This window comes from Alternaria postmessia, assembly GCF_024291825.1.
Source record: "Alternaria postmessia strain BMP 2775 chromosome Unknown scaffold_9, whole genome shotgun sequence".
NCBI lineage: Eukaryota > Fungi > Ascomycota > Dothideomycetes > Pleosporales > Pleosporaceae > Alternaria > Alternaria postmessia.
The window spans coordinates 107755-130754 of NW_026260082.1; the positions used below are offsets into that span (position 1 = coordinate 107755).

At 54.3% G+C, this 23000-nt stretch overlaps 11 protein-coding genes across 11 annotated transcripts; 5 read left to right on the top strand and 6 right to left on the bottom strand.

Annotated features, from left to right (window-relative positions):
* Window positions 1-95: 95 nt before the first annotated feature.
* J4E82_002259 (uncharacterized protein) lies at window positions 96-1171 on the bottom strand (the record flags this gene model as incomplete). Its single annotated transcript, XM_051728560.1, has 2 exons — window positions 96-1120; window positions 1165-1171. The coding sequence occupies 2 exons, from the start codon at window positions 1169-1171 to the stop codon at window positions 96-98; spliced, it is 1032 nt and encodes a 343-aa protein (XP_051591511.1).
* Window positions 1172-1328: 157 nt separating this feature from the next.
* J4E82_002260 (uncharacterized protein) lies at window positions 1329-2586 on the top strand (the record flags this gene model as incomplete). The annotated part of the gene is made up of 3 exons (XM_051728561.1): window positions 1329-1617; window positions 1664-1764; window positions 1813-2586. 3 exons carry the CDS (start codon window positions 1329-1331, stop codon window positions 2584-2586), a joined length of 1164 nt encoding a protein of 387 aa, XP_051591512.1.
* A 541-nt stretch (window positions 2587-3127) lies between these two features.
* J4E82_002261 (uncharacterized protein) lies at window positions 3128-4582 on the top strand (the record flags this gene model as incomplete). The annotated part of the gene is made up of 2 exons (XM_051728562.1): window positions 3128-3177; window positions 3226-4582. The coding sequence occupies 2 exons, from the start codon at window positions 3128-3130 to the stop codon at window positions 4580-4582; spliced, it is 1407 nt and encodes a 468-aa protein (XP_051591513.1).
* Window positions 4583-4958: 376 nt separating this feature from the next.
* Window positions 4959-5467, top strand: J4E82_002262 (uncharacterized protein; the record flags this gene model as incomplete). The annotated part of the gene is made up of 2 exons (XM_051728563.1): window positions 4959-5224; window positions 5380-5467. 2 exons carry the CDS (start codon window positions 4959-4961, stop codon window positions 5465-5467), a joined length of 354 nt encoding a protein of 117 aa, XP_051591514.1.
* Window positions 5468-6432: 965 nt separating this feature from the next.
* CEL1_1 (Esterase/lipase/thioesterase) lies at window positions 6433-7848 on the bottom strand (the record flags this gene model as incomplete). The annotated part of the gene is made up of 2 exons (XM_051728564.1): window positions 6433-7505; window positions 7551-7848. The coding sequence occupies 2 exons, from the start codon at window positions 7846-7848 to the stop codon at window positions 6433-6435; spliced, it is 1371 nt and encodes a 456-aa protein (XP_051591515.1).
* A 2991-nt stretch (window positions 7849-10839) lies between these two features.
* Window positions 10840-12231, bottom strand: J4E82_002264 (uncharacterized protein; the record flags this gene model as incomplete). Its single annotated transcript, XM_051728565.1, has 1 exon — window positions 10840-12231. The coding sequence occupies one exon, from the start codon at window positions 12229-12231 to the stop codon at window positions 10840-10842; it is 1392 nt and encodes a 463-aa protein (XP_051591516.1).
* Window positions 12232-12995: 764 nt separating this feature from the next.
* J4E82_002265 (uncharacterized protein) lies at window positions 12996-14053 on the bottom strand (the record flags this gene model as incomplete). The annotated part of the gene is made up of 2 exons (XM_051728566.1): window positions 12996-13934; window positions 14012-14053. 2 exons carry the CDS (start codon window positions 14051-14053, stop codon window positions 12996-12998), a joined length of 981 nt encoding a protein of 326 aa, XP_051591517.1.
* Window positions 14054-14725: 672 nt separating this feature from the next.
* On the top strand, window positions 14726-15695 carry J4E82_002266 (uncharacterized protein; the record flags this gene model as incomplete). Its single annotated transcript, XM_051728567.1, has 2 exons — window positions 14726-14796; window positions 14909-15695. The coding sequence occupies 2 exons, from the start codon at window positions 14726-14728 to the stop codon at window positions 15693-15695; spliced, it is 858 nt and encodes a 285-aa protein (XP_051591518.1).
* A 355-nt stretch (window positions 15696-16050) lies between these two features.
* Window positions 16051-18476, bottom strand: J4E82_002267 (uncharacterized protein; the record flags this gene model as incomplete). Its single annotated transcript, XM_051728568.1, has 2 exons — window positions 16051-17188; window positions 17236-18476. The coding sequence occupies 2 exons, from the start codon at window positions 18474-18476 to the stop codon at window positions 16051-16053; spliced, it is 2379 nt and encodes a 792-aa protein (XP_051591519.1).
* A 367-nt stretch (window positions 18477-18843) lies between these two features.
* On the top strand, window positions 18844-21230 carry J4E82_002268 (uncharacterized protein; the record flags this gene model as incomplete). The annotated part of the gene is made up of 6 exons (XM_051728569.1): window positions 18844-18874; window positions 18928-18965; window positions 19016-19103; window positions 19151-19500; window positions 19544-20185; window positions 20232-21230. 6 exons carry the CDS (start codon window positions 18844-18846, stop codon window positions 21228-21230), a joined length of 2148 nt encoding a protein of 715 aa, XP_051591520.1.
* A 364-nt stretch (window positions 21231-21594) lies between these two features.
* On the bottom strand, window positions 21595-22871 carry J4E82_002269 (uncharacterized protein; the record flags this gene model as incomplete). Its single annotated transcript, XM_051728570.1, has 4 exons — window positions 21595-21831; window positions 21894-22031; window positions 22079-22125; window positions 22433-22871. The coding sequence occupies 4 exons, from the start codon at window positions 22869-22871 to the stop codon at window positions 21595-21597; spliced, it is 861 nt and encodes a 286-aa protein (XP_051591521.1).
* Between the last annotated feature and the right edge of the window lie 129 nt (window positions 22872-23000).

The window sequence follows — 23000 nt, forward strand, 5'->3', positions numbered from 1 at the left end:
ATGGTGGTGGGGTCGATTGACCAACTGGTATATTTATCTCGTAACTTGGCACAGCCGCGGACAAACGTGGAGCTTTGGCAGCACCTTGATGACGCCTACTTCTTCTTGCCCGACGCTTCGGTTGCGCTCAACTCCCTGATGAAGACCTTGGTTACACCGTCTGGCACATCGTCGACGCCGTCCTCGAAGCCGGGACTGACTCCAATAGCTACGTATTTACCGTCGTTGGAGAAATCGATGGTTTGCACGCTAGCAGGGAACTTCTGGTACTGTCGTATCCTCCTCTTTGCTACTGCGTCCCAAAGGGCGACTATGCCATCGCCGCCTCCTGTCGCAAAGGTGCCGTGGACTGGGTGGTATGCGAGCGCGTGGACTGGGTAGACGACGTCCTGGCCGTCGACCTGTTGTCTGTGGCACTTGAAGGCGTACTTGCGCGACTGTGACTCCTCAGACGGGTCGAACCACTCGACTGCTACACGTCCCTCGATGCTCGAGCTGGAGTAGCCCGCGTCGTTTGGCATGCAAGACACGGCGCGTGTCATGTACTTCATAGAGCTCTCCCGCTGCTGCCACGGCTCCACTGCGACCTCCTCACCGCCACCTCTCGTCGCAGCCTCGGCCAGCTTGTCGAGTTCGTAGATGTTGACTGCGCGGCTTGCCATGGCGACGACCAGCTTGGTGGGCGACGCGGAGAGCGAAAAGGGCTTGGAAGGCAGGCGGACAGCAGAGAAGTCGCCGGGTTGCGACAGATTGTGGAGGTGCAGTGTGGAGTCCCATGATGACGAGATCAGGAGGTTGTGCGCGGCAGAGTAGAGGACGTTGCGAACACCCTGCGAGTGTGTAGACATGATGGTCTGCGCGCCCGTCTCGAGGTCGATTCTGCGCACCTCCCAGTCGAGCCCGCAGGAAAAGGCCTCGTTGTCGTCGCGTCCGAAGCAGACATCTAGTACGGGCGCGCGGTGTTCGAATTTCTGGAGCAGCTTGCCGCCGGGCTCAGCATGTGTGTCGTAGAGGTAGACATGGCGATCCCACGACGAGACGAGCAGGCGTGTTGGGTTGTTGGTCGCGAACTTGACCGACGATATGGGCTCGGTCGGGTTTTGCGCAAGCTCGAATTGGCCTGGCAAGTTAGCACGGGGCCCGGACAGGCTTGGACTGACCTACTTGACATGTTGGCGATAGCACGGTGTACGGGTTCTAGAAGCTGCGAGTCGGAGTGAAGCTCTCAAGGGCGGGAGTCCGCAGACTAAACAAATACCTGAGATGCACGCTAACGCCCCCTCCAAAAGTTCCCCAGCTTCTTCCCTCGTCACTGCACCCCAACAAACATGCCCTTCGCACAACTCGTCATCGGGCCGCCGGGCTCTGGAAAGTCGACGTACTGCGATGGAATGCAACAGTTCATGGGCGCAATCGAGCGCAAGTGTTCCGTCGTCAACCTCGACCCCGCGAACGACCACACCTCATACCAGCCCGCTCTAGACGTCCGAGACCTGGTCACAATAGACGAGATCATGGAGCAGGAGACTCTGGGCCCAAACGGAGGGGTCTTGTTTGCGCTCGAGGAACTGGAGCACAACTTCGACTGGCTAGAAGAGGGCTTGAAGGAACTTGGAGGTTCGTGACAGCACTGGACTCTCTTCAAGTATACTAATGGCTCCAGACGACTATGTCCTCTTCGACTGCCCCGGCCAGGTCGAACTCTTCACGCACCACGGCTCGCTGCGCAACATCTTCTTCCGCCTACAAAAACTTGGGTATCGAGTATTCGCCCACCACCCATGGCCTGCAACTGGGGGTTAACATGACCAGCTCGTCGTCGTACACCTGACCGACTCCATCATTCTCTCGCGACCGTCGCTATACGTTTCCTCTCTCCTGCTCGCCCTACGCAGCATGCTGCAGATGGACCTGCCCCACTTGAATGTCCTCACAAAGATCGACAACCTCCGAAACTACCCAAACCTGCCTTTCAACCTCGACTTTTACACTGAAGTCCAAGATCTACAATACCTCCTGCCGCACCTCAACCGCGAACAGACGTCTGGCATTCCAGGGCCTACAAGAGCTGGCACGAACGACGTAGACCCAGACGACGACGAGCCAACATCAAAGTTCTCCGCGCTCAACAAGGCGATCGTGGAGCTCGTTGAGGACTTTGCGCTGGTAGGGTTCGAGACACTGGCAGTAGAAGACAAGAAAAGCATGATGACGCTGCTGCGGGCTATCGATCGTGCAGGCGGCTTTGCGATGGGCGGCATAGAAGGCGCAAACGACACAGTGTGGCAGATGGCTATGCGCGAGAACGGGGCGACTATGGACGCCCGCGACGTGCAGGAAAGGTGGTTGGACAGGCGGGATGAGCTAGACGAAGAAGAGAGGAAGGCATGGGAGGACGAGACCAAAGACATGCGCGATCCACCACCGCAGAACGCTCCTCAAGTAATCCCCACATCGAAGCCTCCAGCAAAGCCTCCAACAAAGCCCAAAAGCCAGGACAGCGACGACGACATGGACGACCTGGAGGAGATGCGACAGTTCATGGAGAAGAAGAATGACACCGGCATCAATGTTGTCAGAAAGTGAAGTAGGATATACTAGCATGGTCGTCGCGACGACCGCATGACCAAGCCTCTTTCGCTAAACAGCAACGGGCGCCTTAACATGAAGCGCATAAGAACAAAACGCTTGACGCAAGGCCTTCCTCTACAGAGTATGGGTGCAGAAAGCAAGGAGATAGGAGCACCGCTAGTGGAGCATAGGCAGTGACTGAATCGATTGTCACATGGATGAAGGGAAAGGCACTTAGTGGGGTTGGATCTTGAAACAGCGCGTCGCGTCGGCAAACAGCTGCACGCGCCAGCATTGTACGATAGTCTACATAATACTACCGGGATATCTGACCCTGCACTAGACCCTAATAGATGCCGTCTAATTACCTCGTATTACTACTCTGGCTGTTTTGACCACGCACATGCTCAAACGCAAGCCATCTCGCGACCTGGCCAGCGGCCCCCACGTCTCCATCTTTAGCGACGACCCCACGCTTAGTCGTCATAAGCGGAAGCGTTCGCTCTTCCGTTCCAAACACAGCCGGGCGCAGTGGGTACCCGAACCAGAGCGCGACATGAGTGAACTGCTGGAATTCGTCTTGCAGCACGAAGAGGCCTTTAAGAAGTAAGGCCAGCCGTAGCTTGGCAACCCCTGCACTGCTGACCAGCACAGCCAGTACCGCCTCGCATCGCTCTATGCAGACTTTCGGCAACAGCTCGAGATCAACCCCGAGGGCTACCATGCGAACATTGCCGCATGGACAAAGGCGCTTGTCGACGCCTCGCGAGCGGGTGTCGTTCCCAGACAGGGCACCACACACGATCTCCTAAGCATACGAGCCGCCGACGAGCTCGCGCGAGCCCTGCAACACCCGCAGCATGGCAAGCCCACCTGTCTTCCGGCCGTGTTCCATGAGGCAGTCCAGAAGAAGGAGATGGTACCCCTGAAAGACTTCCTGACAGCCAAAGAGAGCATATACAAGACATCATGGATACCATCACCATGGAAGGTGCTCCAGTGGAGTCTGCGGCAGGTTGGCGTTTTGGGGCAGGTACAAGCGCCAGCCAAGATGGAGGTTGGAAACTTTGTGGTCGTCAAGAATGTGGAGGTGGCTGCAGACGAGATACTGAAGAAGATGAAGGAGCACACGTCTACGGCTGATCGGGTGCTATCAAAAACAGACTTCCTGAAGCGTTTCGCGACTGTACTCAACCCAACTGCACCGCTTACGACAAACGATCTGGACATTGTCCTTACATTCCTCGCTAGAGACAAGCAAGCGATATCTTACAACGAGCAGACGATCAAGTTCAAGCCGGAGCACGAGGATGTGCCTCTGCCAGTTACGGAAGAGGATGCCGCCATCGCCAATCTTCGCGACACACTAGCAAACATCAACGCCCAGATATCGCCAATTATGCAGAAGATTGCTCTGGCAGATGCAGCGGCACGGGAGGCCGTAGTTGCGAAGCAGATGGTCCGCGCCAAAGCTGCACTGCGCTCGAAGAAGCTTGCCGAGAACGCTCTCAAGCAGCGTTCCGATGTTGCCCTCCAGCTCGAGCAAGTCTACACAGACCTACAACACGCAGCTGATCAAGTCGAGATCGTGGAGGCCATGCGCGCTGGTGCTGCTGCGCTCAAGGGTCTCAACGAGAAGGTTGGCGGTGCAGAGGGCGTTCAAGGTGTTGTTGATGCCGTCAACGAACAAATGGCGACTACGGAAGAGATTACGAACATCATCAACGAAACCGACCAGCCTCTCGACGAGGGCGAGATTGACGATGAATTCGAAGCACTGGAGAGGGCGGATCGCGAGAAGCGGGAAAAGGAAGAAGCCGAGAAAACTGCTGCGAGGCTGGCAGAACTGGAGGCAGTGGAGAAGAAGCGCAAGGAGAGGGAGTCGGTCAAGACGGACGAGACAGAAGAACAAGTCGACGAGGCATCTCAGAGCATGGCAAGGATGTCGTTCCACCAGCCAGATGATGAGATGGAGGATACTGAAGAGAAGCGCACAGCTGCTTATGCCTAGGCATTCCTTGATCATCTGGCGTTTGATTGGTTCATCTGCATAGCATTGGCGTTATGGGCTCTTATACCACAGACTAGTCACACTACATGTTCGTTCTTGAAACCGTGTTGCATTTTTGTCATGCGTCACTAATTTGAAGTGGCCGCCATGAACAGGGTCCTTTTCTGTGGTGACCAAAACTTAATGATGCTCCGACGCCACTAGTTTCCCACGCCACGCCAAGCCCTCACAGCGAATGCGGAACCTCCCGAGGTCACCTCAAACGTCGGTCATCATCCACCTATCCGCATCAACCACGACCCCCTCCCCCTGCGCCGGGAAGATCATATAACTCTACCCACCCTTCAATTGAGTCCTCGCGAGACTGCAGACCACGATGAACTCCGTCCGCGCCGCAACCAGCGCCTCGCGCACCGCTCTCACCGCTACCGCCCGCACAGCAGCTCCCCGCCGGGCTTTCTCACAGTCACAAACAACGCGATCGGGCCACGGACCCAGCTACGACCCCCCATCCGGATGGCTCTTCGGTGTCAAGCCTGGCGAGCAGTATGAGAAGGAGGGGTGGGAGAACGCCATGTACTGGGGATTCGGCGGAGCTTGTGCTTTTGGCGTTGTGGCTTATGCTTTCAAGCCGGATACTAGGTATGTGCGAATTTCACCTGTGAGAGATGGATTGAGGACGGGCCAAGAGACGGGTCAGATGGAGGAGTCATAGGCAGGCGATGGGTAGCGGAAGACATGAACCAGGAACAGCGAAATGGAGATGCTATAATTGGTCAAAGCTAACAACCTGCCAGCATCCAGACCTGGGCCCTAGAGGAGGCGCGACGAAGACTCGAAGCCGAGGGCATCCTCTCAGACCCGGATACCGTCAAGAAGGAGTAGACGACACCTCCGGCACGTCAACAAGACCCGAGATGGGCAGAAATCTTACAGCAATACCACAGAAACTGTATATATGCTAGCGAGGACGAGGATGCGATCTTTCTTTTGTGAGCACGGATCTGGATGGGCTAGACGCTCTATAGACTTTGCGAAGACGGCTGAGTAGCCAAGGGTAGGCAATTGCAATTTTTTATCGATGTCAATGAATTTCATGCGCGAGAGGTGATGCTACCAGACTCGCGAAACGATCAGTTGTGCATGGTAGGTTCGGGTACCTGGACGGGTATATTAACAAATTTCCCAGGAGGCGCCCAGACCCATAATCATCAGTCCTCCAACTCATATTCACGTGCAAAAATGAGGTTTCCCTTGATCACTGATGTTGGATCAGTGTAAGCCTGTCGAAGTCTACACGCAAGTCTGCGTTCACTTTCGTATGCTCGTCTTGGTGCCGGGCAAGCCTTTGGTCGCTTTGCCAAGTCGAGATGAAAAGGGGAAGCTAGAAAGGATAAGCCAAGTATACCTGTACGCCCCTCCACATCGCATGTGGGGGTTTGCGTCTTGGTCAGCTCGATTACCTTTCATAATAAACGCGTTTAGCCGATGTGCGATTGACTCAGACATCAAGACTAGGAACAAGCAGCTCAAACGAAGAATCAAGGACTGAAGACGCAATACGAAACTATTCAGATGTCAAAGATGCACGAAGGCTTTAGAACCACAAAAGGCGAGTGAGAGCATTGGACAACGAGTTCTAAGTCAGCACCCTTCACGAAGCAGATACTGCCACAGGTCTCAACAGTGAGTAATGCAGTCTGTTTGTCTATATGCACACTTTCTAAATCCACCACAAGTATATACAAATTTGAAGCAAAGCGAGAGGACGGTCGAAGGAGATCCACCCGCTCTTACAGCCCAAAGCCGTCGGTCCTTCGCCGAAATTTACCAGAAACCTCATCGAGCGCTTATGCGGGCTGGGCAAAGGTGGAGCCAATGGGACCAAACTTGATGTTGGAGAAGACGACAGTCGCGCCGGGCGAGTTGGCCTCAACGTCCTCGGGCTTGCCAGAGTCGGTAGCGCAGGTACCACGGGCGATACCAGGCTTCTCTGGGTCGGCATCGGTGGGGTAGGTAGAGTCGAGCCAGAGCATGTTGACCGCATGGTCGTCCCAGAGGGACATGACGAGGACGTGGCCGCGAGCAAGCGAGGCACCCATCTCGTTAAGACCACCGAGAGTCTTGAAAGAAGATGTGTCACCGAAGGCGGTCTTCTGCTGGTCACAGTACTTCTCAGTAATAGAGTTGCCGCTGACGCCCTCGATGGCGGAGTCGGAGTTCTTGAAGACGGTTCCTCCCTGGATGTAGAAACGCTTGATCTCGGAGAGGCTGGAACCGGAGCCGATGAACTGAGTGACGACGGTCATCTTCTTGGTGGTGTCGAGGGTCATGCCTGGGCCGTAGAAGTCACGGACGCCCATGCGGTAGCTGTTGAAGTCGCAGCCGTCCTTGTCGCAAATTCCGCCGTAGCGGTTGTCGCCGTCACCGCAGCTGACGTCGTCGGTGCACTCCTGGAGACCAGTGCCCTTGCAGGGGTGGGGAGTGTAGGCAGTGGAGATGGAGTTGGCCTCCCAGATGTCCATCTCGGGGCAGCAGGCACCCATCTTGCCCTGGCCGGCGTTGGAGTCGTTGTCGGACGGGTTCCAGCCCTCGACGTTGGCTACACCGTTGATGAACTTGATGTCGTGGGGGCACTGGGAGTCGCAGTATCCAGTTCCGTACTTGGCACCAGCCTTGTTGTTGCCCTTGTTGATACCACCGTCGGCAGCCATCTCAACAAAGTAGAGAGCACCGTTCAGACCGCAAGGCAGCTTGGAGACGTCGACGTCGAAGGTGAACTCCTTGCCGATGAGGTTGAACATCTGGTACTTGGTGTCGCTCTCCATGAGGTAGGTACGCGAACCAATGTTAGCAGAGTAAGAGCCCTTGGTGACGAACTTGAGGGACAGAGAGTTGCTGCTGGTAGTGATACCGTAGGTACCTAGGTGTGTCAGATGGCAGACTGTAGCAGGTTGGAATTACATACCAGAGTAGTCGGCACCGTCGATGGCGCAGTTCTTGGTGCAAGTGCTGCCGTCAGGGCAAGCGGTCGTGTTCCAAGAGTTGCCGTCGTAGCAGTTGGTGTAGCCGCTGGTGACGTGGGCCCATCGCCAGTTGGAGTCGAGCACAATGGAACCAGACTTGTTGGTGCAGCTCTTTCCGCCGGTACCAGTGCAAGTCTGCCATGTCATCTTAGGGTGTGTCTCCGTTGTCTCTTTGCCAACCTGCTGAGCGCGGGCGGCTCCGAAGAGCGAGAGAGAAGCGAGGGCGAGTGTCCTGTACATGGTGACTTGTTGGATCGAAAGTCTGTTGTGGGATATCGAAACAGTGACGGTTGAGATGGCCTTCTTATACAAAAACTTTCATCTGACGGGTACTATCCAAGGTACTTTGCACAAGTACCCATATGACCGTTGATAATTGCAAGGCGCAGAAGATCTGCATCCTTGACAGTCCCCTAGGTCGTGCTCACCAATACCGTAAGAATGACGGGACGTCGGGAGTGTGAAAAGACGCTAGAAGTGCCAGAGTAATGAAGGGTAGATGAACCGTCCCTAGTCGTGACCCCATCGTGGGGTAGTCTGGGGTATTGCGGAGATCTGTGCGCCACGACATCCGGGATCTTTGCCTCAAGGGGATAGTGTATGAAGTGATGAACGGATAGGCATATGGAGACGTACTATGGCTAGTTGACCTTATTGGCAGCAGAGTCTTAGCCCTCAATCCTATTCGACGGCGAGTGACAAGCCTCGTATGTGCAAAGGCAAAGCTGTGGATCAACACTCGCAGCCATATCTCGAGATTCACATACGGCGTCGTGGTTGTATCACGAGTCACCTCACAGATACATGTTGCGCATCTGTAGATCGTATCTTTCATGTACGAGGAGTGGCATACGGTACTGAGGTCGGACGATCCTCCTGAGAGATCCATCTCCGCCATACAGCTGCACCCAGTGGTTTCGAAACCCGGTTGTATTAGATTGCTTCGTCCACGACCCATGGGCATATACGAGCGAATCTTCCAGAAAGATGTTCCGGTCTCGTGGATTTTAATTTGTAGCAAAGGTCATGAGGCTCGTTGTCTTTCCCTGGATAACGGTTTAGCCCCAAGAGTAATTGCCAAGATCCTCGAGGTTCTTACGTCGCTAGGCATGGTACAGGGACGAGTCTGCAGTGACACAGGTCTTGCCCCTCTGGAGCTATTTCCGACCTACGTGGCTGGCTAGCTGGTTTTGCCTGGAGTCCATCACGCAGCCTCGGTCATATTGCCAGGTCTACCCGAAAGACAACAACCCGTTCTCAGATGCGTGAGAAGCATTGAGAGAGTTTTGTCAAATGATCTTCTCGTTGGAATGCAGGAACACAACAGAAGCGCCGGACCCTGTAAGCAAGGTGAAGCTTCCGGACCAGACGGGACGAGACTCCTCTAAACAATTGGCTGCAAAGCTTGGAGCTTAATCAACTTGACTTGAACCTTAGCAAAATGGCAATGACCGGATTTCTCGGTCGAACTGCTGGCGCAGATTAGATTGAGGTCCAGGGGTCGCTCGCTAAGGCCGGAACATGCGCCTCGAGTTTGTCCGCCTGTCGGCTTCTGACGTAGAGGTCATACACGAGGACAGCGATATTGTTATGGCAAGTGGGCAGAATCATTTTCGCATCTCTACTGCTCAGCAAATGCGTTGGTGTTGGATCAAAAGGTCGGTTGTTGCAGACTGAAATCCAGGTTCAATGTAATCAATTAGCGACAGGTAATATAGCCTCCGACCACTCGATATGAACTCCGCAGCAGTATACTGACGATCACAGATCCACGGCGAATGCATCCCAGGTAAGCGGCAATACTCCAGGGACTGGCGAATGGGACGCTCTGTACTATACTGCGACCGGGCATAACACATTGAGCCGCAATCATCGTGACACTGTGATCTTTAGCCTTTGGCGACAGTTTCTGAGGTAACGACGGTTAGTATATTCGCGCGTGATAGGATGAGGATGTCAGTGTTGTTTGCAAAGTGCAGAGCAGGAAGGGGTAAATCGGCTAGGGCACAAGAAGACTAGCGTGGCGTCGTTCCTCCGCTTCCCAAGCGGTCATGTCCGCGTTCACTCAAACAGCATATGTGACGAACGACCAACGGTTTCCAAAACTTGTACTTTAGTCAGTGTCGCAAGTCTACGCCATCTCCTTCGACCGGCGGATCTGGTACGAAAGGTACCGCCAATGGGTTCAGATCTGTGATATGGCGCTGCTTCTTTCAAGTTGTTGCATTATAGTACTATCGTTACTTGTGGCTAACGAATGATCTATGCAGCCCAGTGGGTACAGTAAAGTCGTATACGAGTATGTTGGCGACCAGAAATTTTCGGAAGGGTGGCTTTGCCGTGCTACGCAAATTGACCACAGCATACAAAGATGTAACTTAAGACACTGTGGGATTCCCTTACGCATGATGATATGGACTGCTGCATAGCAGGCTTTTCCGCAAGGATCTGTTAACAAAAAGCTTATTGACGCGTACCCGAGCCCCCTTGAATTCATTGTTGTTTTGGACTGACCACCACGAGCAGTGTAAGCCCCTATCCATCACTTTATTGTTTTCTCCGGCCGTTTGTTCCGGCAACCATATTGGTCTGATATCTACCAGAGAACCACGCTCGTCATCTTCCGTCATAGTTACCTTCCGCTCTAGGTTCTCGTTGTATCGTGCCATCTCATCGATCACTTATACCTCTGGTTTTTGATTTCTTAGATCAAACCAGACTGCTTGAGATTCCCACAAAAGCCCTCAAAGCATGGTCGACAATCGGTTCCCGGTCTTTCCAGATCAGGATGTTGACATTACTGATGCTGCATCTCATCTAAAGCGGTGCCCCGAAGAGGATAGCGCCTATCATCTTTACAGTTGTGAACTGCAAACGCCGTAGGATCATGGGCAAGCTTCGTTACCTAATCCTGGCTCTAAATCCTGTCACTGTCCCAGGCAAGGAGGCTAAAGAAGGTGTATGAAGTCAGTACATAGAGATTTCAAATCCACGGTGTCAATTCCTCAGTTCGGAGTTTTGGCCGATTTTCGATTGCACATTACCAAGTTGTACAAAAGGCAGTAGGCCCGCTTGTTCTAAGTCCATATTCTCCGACATGAAACCTTTGAAATACCATGGCACATACTATACGGAGGCTGTGCAGTGGCGAATAATCCAATTGCAGCACATCCAGTCATGTCAGTGACTGAAGCGCAGCATCTAAATAGGTAAAAGAATATGTTTGGATATCTAAACCAATCCTCTCCCACGCTGAGCGTCGAGGCGGACCAGCTCTTCAGCAACATTCCTCGCCACATCTCGTCTATCCTCCTCGTACTTCCGCGCCACCTCTTCGTTCTCTTCTCGCGTACGCCAATAGCGCGGTCTTGCACTGGACCGTCTAATTGCACTATCGTCTTCTTCCGACATGGTTCTCTTCATGAACGACCGATAGATACGCGACTTGGATGGGTTCTTCGCAGCCACATCAGCGACGTCAGCCTCGTCTGATATATGGTCTATACACGCAGCCTCGAACGCGCGTCTGACGGACCCCGCAGGTAGGCTGGTAAGTCTCACGAGACAAGTGTTAGCCCCGTTGTCATCACCACTCCCTACCCCGTGCGACCTCCATCCCGTCTCGAATGGAGTTCTACCCGTGCCCAAGTCCCGCCAACTCTGCACCACTAGTCTGACCTGTCCACCAGTAGCATGTGAGAAGTCCTGGGTAGTCACACTCCAATCCGTCGCACAGGTCGAGCAGTTCTGTGTAAACTGGTACTTCCAGCCTCGGCGGATCACATTATCGATGGCGGCCATGAGACCGGTATGGCCGTTTGGTGTATCGCGATGGCCTGTGACGATATGTGGGAGGAGAGGCCAGAGCGACTTCAAGAGGTTGCGATTTCTCGTTGTGAAAGCGGGCAGAATGATTGCGTAGGAACTGTGTAAGAGAAAATGGCCTTGAACTATCCTGGCTGAGAGACTGAGCTTAGTGGGAACCGGCGTTCTAGAGATTCGCGCCATTTCTTTCTTCTCGTAAGTGAACGCGGAAAGGGGAATACCGTGCTCGTCTCCCCACGATGCGCGATTGATGGCAAGTCGGACATGGTGATATCGTAGCTTGTACCCGTTCCCGGCGTCCAAGTAGCTATTGAAGTCTGCACAGTCTCTTTTACCCCCTGGATGCTGGCTCTTTGGTCCGTCTTCAGCGCTCCAGGCATGGAATCTATCACACCAGGCGCAAAACCAATGGCCGGGAAAGGCGCGCTCTACTACTGCCTCGATGGTCTTTCTCTTCTCGAAGCGGTTCTTGCTCCCCTCGACATGGCGAGAAAGGACTTCAGTGCCGAGAGCGTAGTAGACGTACCGACTTGAAAGGCAGAAGGCTGCTGCCGAGGAAGTGTCGAGGTAGGTATTGACTTGTTGAATGAGTTCGAGTGGGAGACTGAGGATCGGAGTCTTCCGCGCCGGTGTTGGTAGCTGCTTGATTGTGGCCATGGAATCTACGACGTCGTGCTCCTCGAAAGTAGAATCCATGCTCGTTCTTGAACTTGCGGTGTCGGACGCAGATGAGTCGATGGTCGATGGACGCGATGACTGTGCAGAGCTAGAGCTCATGGACCGGCGAAAGATACCCATGATGGCGACTCAGATTTTCTACTGTCTGACTGAAGATGCGAGATAGCGAAATGAGGCTGAATCCAGGTACCAGCGCCAGAGACCCCTTATGAACTACAACTATAAACTGAATGTGCCAGCATGTGACGAAGAACAAGATTAGTCAAAGAACACGTCCAAAAGCTGCCACATAGTCGTTGCAAATTCGACGCCGCCTCGCGCGGCCACCGCATCCCCTTATCAATGCGTCTGCCGATGCACGACATGTCATCCGGCGGCCGTTTCTAACAGGCATGACAGTGGCACGCAACACGCTTGGCACGCCGGAACTAGGCACATGCCTACCAATCTACCGGTCTCAGGGACCAGACGACATGTCCGGCGGTGAAGGTGAGACGGCCGTCATTCACCAAACACACGTGCGCTGACCAAGTGGGGCTTAGCGCAACGTTGGCAACGTGGGTGTGGTGGGGTATGCCTGTAAGCGCCCTCCGCGCCGCCACTGTCGTCTTGATAGCGTGCAAGATTCTAGCCGGGTGAGTCAGACAGAGAGCAGGTTTGACGAGATAGTGTTTGAATATTAGATCGAAAGGCAGATGTAAACGCTATGCTATGCGGAAAAATAGCGGCTTCGATATGCTTCGCTGTGGTGCGAGGCATGTCTCATGCAAGCCCAAATTATAGATGTATATAGTACACATGCGCTTCTGGCTCATGGTGCGCAACCCTAGGTCATTTCATTACAACTTCTGGCTGTCGTCAATCGTTCCTCTCTTCAATGCGGTCTACTTGGGCAACTCCGGGTTCAGCTTGAGCTGCGGTACGGGAGGGCCGGTTCCAGCTCTCCGCCTGCGCTCACGCTCGTTGAAGCCAACAGGTTGGTCCAGCTGTGTGGTCTTCTTGAATCTGCCACCCAGATTGCGCATCCAGTCCTCGCCCTCGCCGGCATCAGCACCGAGCCAGTACTTGGGGGAGCCGCTGAGCATGACGCGGCCCAGTTTGCCCTTCCAGCCGCTGCCCTCTTCTTTGCCCTCTGCGAAGGGGTTCTCTGCGAGGTCAGTGGCGGATGTTTGCATGTTGTTCGAGTTGTACCATGCAGCGGAGGAGGCGTTGGCAGCGATGTGTTGGCGGAGGCACTGGCGGGCGAAGGCCAGCATGATGAAGACAAAGTAGACGCGAAGGGCCCAGAAGCCGGAGATGAGGGAGATGGACATGATGCTTCCGCTCTGGAAGACGGCGTTGCCGAGTCCCGCGCCACCATCTGCGCCCTGTCCGACTGCTACGGCGTGTTGGCCGGCTTGCATGCCCTCGGTCGGCTCGGCGATGATGTCAACCTGCGTGACGTTGTGCTTGGGGCTTGTGAAGCCCGCGTTGTCCTTCATGCCGGGCGACAGTCCGGCGTTCTCATCGGGGTGTGCGGCGAGTGTATAGAACCATGCGATGCCAAAGAAGGCTGTGTACAGGGCGTTGATGACCGAGTCGAGCGCATAGAGATGCGCCAGGAGGACCGACTCAAAGGGACTTTGTAACCGGATGTGCTTGTACAGGAATGTGGTAGCGACGAGCGCAAAGGTCGAGTAGAGGTACATGGACAGCTGCCAGCCGTCGATTTTCGCTCCCGTAAGCAGCGCGAGGAGACCGTAGACGCCGGACGCCTTGTTGATGACCTGTAGGAAGGTGATGACTTCGGCGCCTGTGCGGAGCGACATCTTCTGGAGGAACGTCTGCAGGCCAGAGTCAGTCTCGTCCTGTTGCAGCACGTGGTATCGACTGCCTGGGCGCGTCGTGTTGCTGGACTTACCTTGGGCCTGGGGATCTCGAGCAGGTGAGAAGGCGCCATCATGGTCGCGACTGGTCGTGGAGTCAATCTCCACGTGTATGTGAAAGCGGAATAGGCGTAGCTATGCTCTGGCTAAGACTGGAGTTTTGCTGTGTTTGGTAGGGAGACGACGTTGACCGTGAAAGAGGCTGATGGATGACGGATGCGCCCGGCACTGGGAAATTGGCCCATGTGCTCATCTCGCGCTAGCCCCTTTCCACGACTCGGACGCGCCCTTGACACTTCGATGCACTGTGAAAACTAGACACTGTAGTTAATCTTGTCTCTTTACTACAGCAATGCATATTAGGAGTTGTTTGCAGACATGAATAATCTCAAGTCTATAATACTAGTCTTTGTAAGTCTCTTGCTAGCAATTAATATTGGCTGCGAGGTAAGGTCTATCATTTCTATACTCGTTCCTTTTGTATGCGGTCGATGCAGTCTCCGCAATGAGCTCACATGAATTCATCGCAATTACGACCAGTTGTTGTTTCCACAATCGTCGGCCTTGCATCTACAATCGAGTTTCAAAACCCAACCCAGGCCATCTTGGTGGTGACGTAGCCCGCGCCAGTAGCCGCCAGCCTTCAGCCTCCGCCCGACCTGTGACACAACATCGCATGTAGTCAAACAGCATCTAAAACTACACTTGACCCATACTACTCTCTGCAGTTCCTACATCCACAAGTCGACATGGCAGATTACGTACCACCTGCGCCAAAGCTCCGCGAGCAGGATCTCAAGGGCAAAGTCGCCATTGTCACGTAAGACATGTTTCTACACTTGAATTCCCCTGTGCCTTTGAAGAGGTTATTCCTCTCAACCCGTACATGCTCTCTCGCATACATACCTCGAGAAGATCTAACCCAGAGTAAGCGGTGCATCGAAAGGGATAGGGCGGGCGATATCTCTCTCACTCGCAACACGCGGCTGTTCCATCTTAGGAACCTACTCGTCCCCCCAATCCGCCCACAACTTCGACACTCTCTCATCCACAGTCCGTGACCTCTATGCCTCTTCCAACAACGAGGTTCCAACCATGCGGGGCGTGGTCGCAGACATAACATCTCTCCCTTCCATCGGTACTCTCCTCACAGCTCTCGCTAACCATTTCTCCGGCAAGAAACTCAGCATACTCGTCTTCAACGCAGCCTTCAATACTCGACCTAGGATAGGTAGCGCCAGCGAAGCAGACATCAGCCAATCTCTAACAGGAAACTTGCACTGGCCAATCGTTCTCATGGAAAATCTGGTGCGTCAGGATCTCTTCACGCCACACAGCCGCGTCGTAGTCATCTCTTCAGATCGCGTACGAGATCCTTCTCCTGGATCTGGACTGTTCAATGCTACGCGCGCAGCAATGGAGTCGCTGGTGCGATCGTGGGCCATTGAGTTGCCGCATAGCTTTCCAGGAACGACAGTGAATGCTGTGTCTGTGGGACTGACGGATACACCTGGCTTGCGGTCCTTTCCCCCAGAAGCTGTGCGGGCGTTGAAGGAACAGAGGCTACCAAAGGTCAAGGTCGCCGAGGGAGGAAGAATGGGACAGGCGGAGGATGTAGCCGATGTTGTAGGGTTTCTAGTCAGTGAGCAGAGTAGATGGGTTAGCGGGAGTGTGATGGCGGCGAATGGAGGGGCTGAGTGGGTTGGTGGGAGTTCTTGAATGGTTGAGAGTCGAGCTTCTTCATACTGGTGGCCGCATGTGCGACGGGCAAGGTCTCGAATTGAAGGTGGTAGTACAAATCTAATACTTTGACGTCTCGTCGTAACTCTACAAACGCTCAACATGGTGCCGCTGCCATTGTCTCGCAACGTTGTCGACTATGTGGAAGGATAGTTACAGATATAACTAGAAGACACAATACGTAATACATGCATTCATGCAAAGGAGCCGTTGTGTATGACTTGTACCATCACAAAAACGTCCCAAAGATACACACGGTCACTCTTTCGTGAAGACTTCACGTAGAATCTCGTGTATACCTTTGGGAGAATCTCGTGTATTTGTACAAGATCATCTAGTGACTAGTTTGTATAACATCGTGCCGGCTTGCTTCGTCCGGCGTGCGACCTTGCAAAAGTTCGTCGACTTCTTCCGAGAGCTTTGAATTGCGCTTCTCGTGTTCGGCTGCGAGCGAGTCCAACTTGCTGGCCGGCAAATTATCTGGGTATCCATTCGCAGCAATTTGTTGCTTCAACGTTGCTACCGCGGGCCCGTCCACTTCGTCCACTTCGTCCACATCCTCAGGCTCCGTGACCATGGCCTTTCTTGCTTGTCCTCTGCTTGCCTTCATCCGTAGCCTCGCCTGCTCGATGAAAGAAAAGTCATTCAGCGTCTTTTCGATTTGATCTTCAACAAGCTTCTTTGTGTAGTTGGCAAGAGACCTAGTGGTGAAGACATTGGGGAACCGATAACTCAACCATAGATAGCACACAATCATTTTGTGAAGCTGCTCCAGTTTATAAAGGTATGAGCGGTCGCCGGAAGGAGGCAAGTCCATCGTTCCGAGGGGAAGAGTGTCAAGGTCCAACAGACTACCTGATTTGCCTTCTGCGATACATGCAGCTAGCTGGCGAAGGAATTCTCTTTCATGCGGGTCGCGCATGCTGATAGGCGCGGCGCAGATTATAATACGATCTTGGATGCTCAGACCTTTCACAGCATGGATGTTATCGGCAATCGCCAGCTGATCCTTGAGCTCACAGAGGTGGAATCGAGGGTGTATCTCGGAAATTTCATGTAGACGTAGCATTATGTAGCTGAAAGGCGTGCCTGGGGGGAAGTAGTTTGCGAATCGCTCAACGATGAGAGACGGAGGAAAGAGGCCAGCTGAATTGATCTGCTCGGGTTCGCGTTTCATGCCCAGCTTCAAGTTGGCGTGGTCGATGTGATCCAGTGTAGTGACCCATCCTACAGTCTTCGCTTCAGGCCTCTTTGCCTCGACGGCATCCGGTTGCTTGTCATCCAGGCCGATGGCGGGGTCGACAGCCCTGTCAGCAATCGAGGTTTGCTCCGAATCAGTAGTGGTTGCTTGGTGAGCGGTCTTGTAGCGGCCAGCACGACCCGCAATCTGCTTGATCTCGGAAATCTGCAAGGGCACATATGCCAAACCATTGCTTTTGATGGTAGATTCAAATATGACGCGCTTGATAGCACTGCACTAGTCAGCATCAGCCGCAGAGCGGAGTAAGGTTCCACTTACAGATTGAGGCCCATGCCGATGGCGTCACTCGCTACTAGGAAATCGTAGTCGTTGTCCGGGTCGTTGAACAAGCGTGCCTGTTGGGCTCTTGTCTCGGGCGGCAAGCTTCCGTATACTATGGCGCACTTCTTCCCCGTCTTCTTCTCAACCTCTCGGCGCAACGCATGGATACCCAGGACGGTAAAGGCGACGATGCAGTCACCCTTCTCGAGCCTGTTGAGATTTCCCCTCAGACTTTGAGCTTGCACCTCGAGTGGCGTCAGACGCTCGTACTCGTGTACATGTACCTTGTCGCCAACGAGGGCACAGAGCTCACGCATCAGCGGCACCGTCCGGGCTTCTCCACAAAGATGGATCTCCTTGGCTTGCAAGCCCAGGAATGCCTGTGTCCACGCCCACCCTCGCTCTTTATGGCTGATCATCTGGATCTCGTCGATGACAGCTACGTCAAACTTGGTGTTGAGCGGAGCCATCTCGACAGTGCAGCTGTACATGTTGGCGCGAGTGTCGTCGGGCATGCGTTGCTCCTCTCCGGTAACCAAAGCGCATGGCTTTCCCTTTGCATTCAGGCGCGTGTAGACTTCATGGGCGAGGAGACGTAGTGGACCGAGGTAGATGCCCGAGTCAACTTGTTCAAGGCGCTTCAAGGCGTGGTATGTCTTTCCAGAGTTGGTCGGCCCAACATGCATGTGTATTGTGCGAGTAATCTCTCGTGTCGCCGGGTACCACTCGGCGGGATAGCGCAAATCCGCCACTTCCTTCTGGTTCTCCAACTCTGCCGTCGTGAAGCGTCCGCCACAGGCCTGCGCATAGAACATGTATCGCAGCCTCGTCTCGAGCGTAGCCTTTTTCCGTTTGGCCTCACTCACCAGAGACACCAACTCTGGCGGCGCCTGCTTGATCCATAGGCTGATGGAGCGCTCGAAGGTGAGCCATTCCTCGTCGAACTCCTTGGGGCTTAATTGAAGACTGTCGAGGAACTCTGGCTTCACGAATTCCTGCCGTATTATGTCTAGTTTGTCCCGGACTATGTCAAACGAAGGACTGGTGGAACGATAGGCTCCTGATCGGAAGGGGTTCTTTTGCTTGAGCGGGTTAAACGACGAGGTCTTGCTGCCCGAGAGTTGTGATCGCTGCGCGGCCTGGGTGCGTGGTAGGAGGCGTGGGGGATGCGATCGTGAGCGGGCGGCGAAAGAGCAAATGAGACACAGCGAATTCCGCCGCGCTGGCAGTAGAGGCATGCCAATGGTGGGTATCGTGCGCGTAGAAGGGGACCAGGAACTATAGCGCCATGCGCCTGCAACAAAAGAAGAGCAGCAGAAAATCAAAGTCAAGTCGACGATGTCATGTCGAACAAAAAGTTAGCCAAGCATCTGCTAGACACCTCCGGCGGGCAAGGGACCGTCGCCGCAACCTTCCAGGGTTGCGACACGACCTCTCTAGCTGCGACGCGCTCCCCACACCACCACCACCGCCCAGCCCAGCACCACGCCCGCCGCGTCCACCCAGTGCCGCTGAACACGCACCCTCGGCCCTCTGCTGCGACACAGCTGCACTCTCCACCGGCTTATTCTCCCTCGCCGGCATTGGCTGCCCTACCCCGCCAACATGGCGTCCATGATAGACATCCAACGAGAGCGTATGCGGCGACCTTGGGTACACAGAAGAGACGGCTGCTGACAGCACACACAGTCATTCTCAACTCGATCAAGCAGACCACCCGCGGCGACGTATGCAACCCCTGGCCGACGCTCGTACATGGCTAACGACTGCTGCACAGTGGAAGATACTCATCGTGGACGAGGACAGTCAGAAGCTGATCAACAACGTGGTCAAGGAAGATGACATCCTCAACCTCAACATTACAAGTATGCGACGCTGAACCCTGCCGGAGCGCCACTTTCTGACCTCGCAGACATCGAGCGCATCGAAGACCGGCGGCAGACGATACGCGACATGGACGCCATATACATCATCACACCCAAGCCGCACATAGTCGACTGCATGATGGCCGAGTTCGACCAGCGCAGATACCGGGGCTTCTTTTTGATATGGACCACGTTGCTGCCACCACACCTCAAGGAGCGCATAGACCGGTCGCAGATGGCACGCGAACAGATTCGGAGCTTCCGTACGGTGCACCTCGACTTCCACCCCCAGGAGTCGCACCTCATCACCTTCAAAGACCCCTGGAGCTTCCCCATCCTCTACCACCCCGAGTGCAACAACCTCGTAGTGCGACACATGGAGGACATTGCTGAAAGAGTAGGCGCCTCTCCTCCCCAAGCCACCTCCGCTAACAGCCCAGATAACTGGCATCTGCGTCGCACTGGGCGAATACCCCATTATCCGCTACTACCGACCGCGGGCCCCAACCCACGAGGCCAGCGTCTTGTGCTCACATCTTGCCCGCTTCGTCCAGGATAAGCTCGACATGTACGCCCAGTTCAACCAAGACTTTCCCCCACAGTCAAACCGGCCCCGCGGTGCCCTCTACATCACCGATCGATCCATGGACCTCATGGCTCCCTTCCTCCACGAGTTCACATACCAAGCAATGGCCATGGATCTGCTGCCGATACAGGACAGCGACAAGGTGACGTACCGCACCATCGTCAACGAGGAGGATCCCGCGGCCGAGGAAAAGGACATGGAGATATCCGACAAGGACAAGATATGGGTCGAGAACCGCCACCGACACATGAAGGACACTCTCGACAAGCTGATCAGCGATTTCCAAAAGTTCATCGCCGACAACCCCCATTTCACCAACCAGGATGCCCAGAACGCCGCCGGCATGAATGGACTGAATGCAATCAAGGACATGATCGCTGGACTGCCGCAGTTCCAGGAGATGAAGGAAGCCTACTCTCTTCATCTCACCATGGCGCAGAAGTGCATGGAGATATTCCAGAAGCACAAGCTCCCGGATCTGGCTTCCGTCGAGCAGGTAAGTCGCACTGACCGTAGGCTCGCACCGTTGCTAACCTTTGCAGTGCCTGGCTACTGGCCTTGATGAAGACTACCGGAAGCCCAAGAACATGACTGACCAGATTGTGCGCACCCTGGACGATGAAGAGATAACGCCAGCTGACCGGCTACGACTTGTCGCGCTATACGTTCTCTTTAAGAATGGGATCCTACCAGCCGACCTCCAGAAGCTCCTCTTCCACGCACAGCTGCCGCCCACTGACGGCGAAGTCGTTCGCAACCTTGACCTCCTTGGAGCGCGAGTCGCCAGACAGCTCAAAGAGAAAAGAGACGCTCCGCCACCGCTTTTCCCGCCTAAGCCAGCCCCGCCACCAAATGCTGAGGATTACGGCTTGTCCAGGTTCAATCCCGCGTTGCAGGATATGCTAGAAGAGCATGTCCGCGGCAGCCTGCCGCAGGATGTCTTTCCCTTCACAAAGATGTCGCCCGACGATGCCGCGAGCATGGCACAAGAGAATGCTGCGCCTGCGTCACTGCGCTCTGCAAAGCCGACATGGGCCAAGTCGCGGCTCGCAAGTGCAGAGCCCCGTCAGCGAGTCATCGTGTTCGTAGCTGGTGGCGCAACCTATTCCGAAGCCCGCGCCTGCTACGACGTTTCAAATAAGACCTCGAGAGACGTCTTCCTCGTCACATCGCACATGATGAAGCCGCAGCTCTTTCTCCGCCAAGTTGGCGATCTCAGTCAGAACCGCCGCAACCTGCGCTTACCCATCGACCAACCACAACCGAAAGCTCCAGCGCATCTGTTCGAAAAGCCTGAGCCGCCAAAGCCTGCGCCGCCCCCTGCTGGCACCAAGCCCCCTATGCCTGGAGGCCTACCGTCCGGTCCCAGAGTCGCTGGTCCAAAGCCCCCGACCGCCGCCATGGGCGCCATTAATCTCAACGGCCAGCCACAAAAACACAGCCCTTCGTCCTCGCAGAGCAGCACGAAGCCTGGCAAGGAAGAGAAGGAGGGCAAGGAAAAGAAGAAGAAGAAGTTGCATTTGTTTTCCTCCAAGCATTAGTGGTGCTTGTTAACGTTTCTTGCTAGGGCGGTGCATACCTTTCTGGCGTTGTTTTGCTTTGTTCATAGCGAGGATTGATACTGCTACATCTGCTCTTCTTGCGGGGTTACTGCATAACAGGCATGGCGTTGGTTGGCTTGCGTAAAATCTCTGGCGACTGCCCAGGCCTATTTGCTTTGCTGTGGGTAATAGATGGCAAGGATGCCGTTTGATAGACCAAGTTGGAAAAGTACTCATCACCACTCTTGCTTTCCTCGACTTGTGTGCTCTGGATCAGTCGGAATATGCTTTGTGTCTTCCTACCTCGGATTGTAGTCTCCCCTGACTGATATCTCGTGTTTTCTCTCATACCCCAAAGTCCAGACTAGTACGCCCATTTGGTTGAATAGTCCCTCGGACTGACAACAAGCCCCTTTCCCTTGCTCGCTCCCCTATACACGGCTTCTAAGATGTCAATCAACTCCTGCTTCGTGCCAATAGGAAAGTTGATCTTGTTGTTGTTGCCCGTGCCAAAATCGACTTGCATGTGCTTGTTGCGCCAAAAGAACATGACAGTGCAGGGATCGTAGATCTCGTACATGGCGTTGAAGTCTGGGACTTGCTGTTGTAACATCAGCATGGACAGGCGAGGGACAACAGCACAGGTGAGGGAAGGGAACTCGCCTGGTTGTCAACGACGTAGATGGCAACCCAGTCTTTGACTGCATCAACAATCTTGTATAGCATCTCGTCCATCTCCATACATTCGGGTGTGTAGTCGTTTCCGAAACGGAGGCACACTATGCGGGCCTCTTCACTGAGCTACGTATTGTGAGCGGCCGGCACGGAGTGAGCAAGGAGGAACGTACAATGGCCTGATCGACGTGCCACGCGGAGGGGAGGTGCTGTAGCATCACTGAACCCATGATGACGATTTGTTGAAAGAGACGTGAGAGGGACGTGGGAGAGTCGCAGGACAGTGCGGGTTGTCTTGCAGCAGTGAATGATGAAATAAGAGTGGACGGAGCTGAGGAAGGTAAGATCAAGTCGCTCATCGCGTGTCGTGTTTACCTACGACTACATTGGGCAGTTTCGTTTGCTCCCAGCTCGTTGCCTACAACAGAACACATCCTTACATTTCATTTGCGCCGTTGAGGAAACCATACGCCGCCGAAGTATAGATAAAGAAATTCGGTTCATGCCAACAGTCTAATATCTCACACCCGTCGAGTAGTATTCCTCCACCGTCTGCTGAGGCGCATAGTATTCCGTCCGACCACTAGGCGCAACATTCCCTGTCCGCTTCGCTACCATCTCCCGCACAAAAGCCTCATAACTCTCGTACGGTCGTCCAGCCGCCTGTGGATGTTTTGCTGCCCAAGCAAGGAATGCCGCTTTCTGTTCTTCTGCGGCCTGCTGCTCTTGTTCCAAGGACATTTTTTGCTTCTTCGCTTTCTTGCTTGCGGGGCCCGGAGTTCGTTGTCCAGTCACAGGATCACGACCAGCCGCTTGACGTGCTTCAGCGAGAAGGTCATCGCTGGTGGGTGTATCTGAGGGATGAGACGTTCTGTTGGCATTACCGGATTTCTGGTATGGATTTGACTTTCCGCGAAGCTTATTGATAGGGGACAGTAACGCTGATGTGATTGATAGCCCAGCCATCTCTGGGGTTGATGTGGAGCAAGTTCCGCGCTCCTGTGAGACTGGTATCGTAGTTGTCGAGCGTATCAAAACTTAGACGAAAGGCTCTCGAAGCCCGTCCACCTGGTCTCCCAAACGTGGATGCAGCAC